The sequence below is a fragment of the Fukomys damarensis genome, unplaced genomic scaffold (genome assembly GCF_012274545.1).
Source record: "Fukomys damarensis isolate Sample0158 unplaced genomic scaffold, DMR_v1.0_HiC HiC_scaffold_24, whole genome shotgun sequence".
Taxonomy (NCBI): domain Eukaryota; kingdom Metazoa; phylum Chordata; class Mammalia; order Rodentia; family Bathyergidae; genus Fukomys; species Fukomys damarensis.
This window is the reverse complement of record NW_022900936.1, coordinates 2110151-2115965: the sequence shown is the minus strand read 5'-3', so window position 1 is coordinate 2115965 and position 5815 is coordinate 2110151. Positions and strand designations below refer to the sequence as shown.

At 55.4% G+C, this 5815-nt stretch overlaps 1 protein-coding gene across 1 annotated transcript in view; it reads right to left on the bottom strand.

Annotated features, from left to right (window-relative positions):
• Aire (autoimmune regulator) overlaps positions 1 to 5815 on the bottom strand; it is a 13771-nt gene that overhangs the window by 7134 nt on the left and 822 nt on the right. The window contains exons 2-5 of the mRNA XM_019209343.2: positions 3949 to 3998; positions 2125 to 2336; positions 312 to 446; positions 23 to 214 (exon numbers count right to left, since the gene is read on the bottom strand). Coding sequence (XP_019064888.1) covers positions 23 to 214; positions 312 to 446; positions 2125 to 2336; positions 3949 to 3998 — 589 coding nt within the window. The remainder of the gene's footprint in view (positions 1 to 22; positions 215 to 311; positions 447 to 2124; positions 2337 to 3948; positions 3999 to 5815) is intronic.

Genomic DNA, 5815 nt, shown 5'->3' with positions numbered 1-5815 from the left:
CCGCCAGGCCGCGGGCGGGCACCTGCTGTTATACTGGCCGGCCCAGGAAAGAGCAAAGGCCGCTGGCCCAGGAGCCAATCAGGGCTGGAGCTCCGGAGGCTGAGTGGAACCACCGGGGGCCTGGCAAAGAACGTCCTGCACAAGGAGCTCCGACCGGCACTGCTCCTGGGGGAGGGGAAAGCCAGCCCCTGGGCTCTGAGCTGCTCCTGGGCACCTGCGGGGTGGTGGTGGATGGGGCAGTGGCCCCTAGGGGACCTCCACATTGCTGTGGGGTCTAGAGCTGAGGCCCAGTTGGAGGAGGAGACGGATACCTAGGGTGCTGGTGCAGGCACACACTGGGCGAGGACCCCGGTCCAGGTACTTAGGAGGCCACAAGTAGGGCGGCTGATGCCATGCACGGGCACCCTGGTCCTCTCCCTGGTCTGGATGGGGCCACCCTGAGGAGCCTGGTGGGGGAGGGACGGGCAGTGGCCCTTGGAGGAATGGGCAGGAGGGCAGCTGGGCAGTGTCCCAGCACTGTGGGACATCTGCCCGGGTGGCCCTGCAAGCCTGGCCTGGGAGGCATGGGGTCAAGGCTGTGCTAGGAGGGGACCTGGCCATGGTACACAGGGCCACAGAGTGGACACAGGTGTCAGGAGGCCTGGCTAGGACAGAGGGCACAGGCAAGGGGCCATCCCCAGACTGGACAGATGGCCGATTCGGGGAGGGCGTCACCAGGGTCTCATGCTGAGGGGGACATCACATGAGGGGCAGGGTGTGGCCTTCTTGTTCTCCTGCCATCCCCAAGGCCCAGGTCCCTCCAAGAGTCTTCACAGACCTCAGGGGTGTCTGGGAACCAGACAGGAGGGGTGTCAGCCTGCAGAGCAGGTGCTGGGGAGTTGGGGAGCTGTGGGGGGACCTGGTGTCACCTCAGAGCACAGGCGAGCGCAGTTATCAGGAAAGGGGGATGGTACATGCCTATAATCTCAGCACTCCAGAGGCTGAGGCAGAAGGCCTCTGCTGGCCTCCCCGTCTCCTCCCTCATGTACCTGCCACAGAAACCTTACAGAAGGAAGTCGGTGGTCCACAGACCTGGTCCTGCCTGTTCTGTGTGGGCCTCCTTGCACCAAAGCGAGCTCATTAACTTCCCTGGGCTCGGGAAGTCACACATAATGGCGCTCGGGTGCCAGGGACCTGGTGTGTGGCTTTGGGACGACCAGGGCTGTGGCTCATCACGGCCGAGCATCCCCTTGTGTGACATCAGCTTGCTCTTTTCCTTTTCAGTCTTGGTGTTTATCAGTCCCTGTTTGCAGCCGTAATGGTTCCATCCCTTGTGGGGAGTTGGGTTCACAAATACAATGCACCGTCGTTCTCCCGACCGCCCCTTCCCTGGCTGATTTCGTGCTGTGAATCGTCTGATATGTTTTGTTATGTGTTCGTGACACTTTCCTTCTACATCAAGGTTTTATTACTTAAAGTCCTTTTGGGGGGCCGTATTGGTGACGGAACCCAGGGCGCTCTTCGCCACTGAGCTGCACCCCAGCCCTCTTTACTTTTTATTTTGAGACAGGGCCTCACAGAGTTAGTTGCCCAGGCTGGACTCGAACCTGTGATCTTCCTGCTTCAGTCTGCCAAAAAGCCGTGTGCCCTCGTGCCTGGCCAGCTAGGTCTTTTAATGGACTAATTGACTTTCTTTGTGTGTGATGTAAATGACTTTTTTAAATCTTGCTTTGTTTGCTACTTATTTTAACTTAAAGTTTCTCATCCTTTTTCTTATAGTTGCTGGTTTGATAGGTGATGTTGGGTTTGATAGGTGATGTTGGATTCCTTTTTAAAACCCCTTATTACTGTGGAAATTCTGCACATTTCCACCCCAGTAACAGTTACCTCTTCTTTGTCTATACTCACAATTAAAGCATTTACGTGACATTCACTATTTTACAACACAGAGCCCATGAAAATCCTCACACCTGGACTTTGATGCCCCCCCTCGCAGCCCCTTCCTGATGCTGCGCCCTGCAGCCCGGGACTTTCTCCCCCTGGGGGACTCTCAGGCAGCAGTAACCAGTAAAGGGGAATTAAAAACTGCCCAGCACCATCAGTCTGCACCCTGCTTTTTAAAAGCCCCAGGCCTTCCAGGTGCACCTGAGCCACTGCCTGGGCCTGACCGTTGTGTGCAGGCATCGCCCAGCCTCTCACCAGGGGCCGCCGCAGGCCCTGTAGACTTGCGGACTTTCCCACACCCCGTGGGGGTTTCCACTGCGGGGCTGCTGGGTGGGGTTGAGGTTGGGGTCCTGGTGCAGTCGGCCATGGGCTTCATCTGTGTGTGGTGTTCAGTGCAGGGTGCAGGGCCCAGACTGGAGAGAGAGCAAAGGAGGTCTGGGCCTTCTGAGAGAGGGGGCAGGGAAGAAGGGGCAGAACGGAAGCCACCCAGCGTCCCCCCGAGGGCAGGGTGGAGGCCGGACACGCTTCTGCCCTGGGACAGCAGGGACTCAAGGGGCACCCCGACCACACTGTTAAGACCGCCTGGAGTTCCACACTGTGTGTGCATCAGTGTTCCAGTCACACTAGGAAAGCAACACTGAGGAGAGATGGAGTTGGCAGAAAACATGTATATGCACTTCAGGAAAAGAAAAGCCTGCGTGAATATTTTAATACTAAATCACTGAGACCTCATGAGGTAAAGACAAGTTACCTCTGGCCTCCACAATGACAAGAGGTGCTCGAAGTGGCCCAGTGTGGTGGGGTACACCTGTGATCCCCGCACTCAAGGTGGAGGCAGGAGGATCTGTGCGTTTGAGGCCAGCCTAGGCTACATCGAGAGATGCTGTCTGAAACACGCACACACGCACACACACACACATGCGTGCAGGTGCTCAACGTGGCGGCCTGAGCTTCTGACCCTCCTTAGCACAAGAGCTGCTGCTTGGGTGACCTCGGTCTCTGACTTTGCTGCAAGGGCTGGCAGTGCAGTTTTCCGTGATATAAGACGCCCTCTAACGCTCCCCATTCGAGGGTAACACCACCTGTTGAAAACACATCATGCTATTTTCCTTTCTTGAAGTGGGTATAGTTTTGTTTTTTGTTTTTTGCTTTTGTTTTTTTTTGCATAGGTCCACAATACCAGTCAAAATATCAAGCAAACAAGAACAAAGTTAAAAGGAAATCTGCAGCAGTTCTACAGAGAGAGCAGTGAGACCCGGAGCTGACCCTGCAGGCCAGTAGCAGGCCGCCAGTCCACAGCCAGGTGCAGAACCTGAGGAAGCTCCCAACAGCCCCCAAACTTTAAAGGGAAACTTCTGCTAAATCCGGGATTTCCAGATGTGAGAAGGTTTCTGGGCGTGATAGAGTTAGAAAATCACATCCTGTAAATGCCATTCAATGAAAAAAAATGACAGAAAAGTCCTCTGGAAGTGACTTTGAAATGGAGTTCATAAGACTGAGGTAGGAGAGAAGAAATAAATAAAAACAAGGAAGTCATAACTAAAAATTGTACTTTTTTTGTTTTTGTTTTGTTTTTCTGAGACAGTCTCACTGCAGTTCAGGCTGGCCTTGAACTCACCATGAAGCCCTACTGGCCTTAGACTCTTGGTGATCCTCCTGCCTCAGCCTCCTGCGTGCTGGGATTACAGGTGTGCACCATCGTGTCAGGCAAAATTGTGCTTTTAAGAAGAATGGAAGTCACACAAGCCCACATCAGGATTCCTTGGTCAAATTGAGGCTCCTTTCCTGCCATCACAACAGCCTCCACCCTGCCCTCAGGGGGACGCTGGGGTACCTGGGGGACTCCCATACCCCACCCCATCCTGTCCCATAAGGGCAGGGCTCCCATGCCTACCCAGACACAGCCATGACCTCCATTGCAGGACGGGAGCTGGGGGCACTGGGCCCGCAGGGGAGGACAAGGACACTGTGCACCAGAACCCAAACCCTCTTAGAAGACCCAGCCTCAACCCCAGAGGGTCTCACCATGGCAGCCCCAGCTCACCCGGAAAACACATGCAGTCCATCAGTCGGCTCTAAGGAGAAAGCAAAGAGCAGGAACCTGATCCTCATGAGAAGGAGGGGTTGAGGGGACCCAGGACAACCCCTCTGTTCGTGGGCAGGAGCGAACAGACCCAGCACAAGCCTGGAGGGTGGGTGGGCGGCAGGTGGGCGTTACATTCCCACGGGCACAGCCCTCCTGAGCCTCAGCTGGAGGACACTGGAGGGCAGCTGCCCCCGCTCAGGGCTGAAGGGAAGAAGGTCCGGGTGGGGTGAGAGACCTGAAGGAGGCCTTGTTGGTGTTGTCACCCGTTCGTGTGCATTTTATTCTGTTTATGTATTTAGTGAAACCTTGGTTTGTGAGCATAACTTGTTCCCAAAACTTGCTTGTACAGCGGGCCCTTGACTTACAAACTCTGTTTGTTCCCCAAGGACTGGTTGTAACTCAAGCTGGTCAGTTAAGGCTGAGGCTCCTTGCACAGCCTTTGAAATCTCTCTCCTGCACACAGAAGATCTCAGTGTCCTCAGGGAGACGCCCTCCCGGGACTTCTCAGTGAGCCCACACAGGAGAGGATGCGGTCCTGCTCCTTCCAGAGCTCTGAGGGTTACATCTGTTCTGAGACCATCTGGAAGCACAAGTGGCTGGAATTTGAGTCATGACTCAAGACTTTGGTCATAAGTTAAAATTAAAATTCCAGCCACATCCCAGGTTCTTTGTATGCCAGACTGGTCATAACTCCAGGGTCCAATGTAATCCAAAGCACTTGTATACCAAAGCGAATGTCCCCATAAGAAATAACGGAAACTCAAAATATTCTGATGACTATGATTAGAAAGCCAGGTGTGATGACACAGGTCTGTAATCCTAGCACTTGGGAGGCTGAGGCAGGAGGATTGCTTCGAGCTCAAGGCCAGCCTGGGCTACACAGTGAGACCCTGTCTCTCTCCCCAGTGACCACAATGCTGTAATATAAAGGAAAATAAACTTTGAAAACCTTCCTGGCTGGGGTGGGGGAGAGGAGAGGAGAGGGTTACTGTGCAGGACAGCTTTCGCCGTCACTAATGGAGTCGCAGCTACCTACTGGCTCAGTGGAAACGTGACGTTGCACAGTCATTAAACAGATTCACCGCTCACACCGCCGCTGCCCTGTTCGGGTGGTGCTGTCCACACGATCGTGCACTGGCTTCCCACATTTCACGCCCTAATCTCCTCCACCTCCTCTGGACACGAGCGCTCCCCCGTAACATCTCCTTATCAGACACAGTCCCACAGCAGGGGGGCACTGGCTCCGGCCGTGGTCACACTCGTCACGCGTACTACTCTGTGCAAGACGTCACTCGTTTATCAAGTTAGGAGTTATTAGAGATGTGGCCCAGACTGGCCTCAAACTGGTGGCCATCCTCCAGCCTCAGCCTCCAGAGTGCTGGACGACAGGCCTGAGCCACCACGCCCCGCGTGTTGAAGAGGCGGCCGCTTTGTGTTCCATTCCTAGGAGACCGTTCTTAAAGCCCCTGGGGTGTGGGACGGGGAAGCCCTCTCCGCTGCCCGTGCGCCGCCCGGAGGGGTGAAAGGCCGGAGGGCCGGGGTTAGACGCCCTCCGTGGAGGAGGCCTCCGGCCACAGCCTTTGCAGGGACACGTGTGTGGTCTGCTGCCCTTCATGCGGTGGAAATTCACGTTCCTTTTATGTTTTGGAAATACAGAGACAGAGTTTACTCGAAAGAGTGAAGGTGAAGAGGGAGGGCGAGGCTGGCCCGGTGAGAACCGGGACAGAACTGAGGAAAAGAGGGAAAGCAGACAAGGGAACCCCCTGGAGGACGCGGGCGGCGGCGTGAGGAAGCCACACGCGCGCC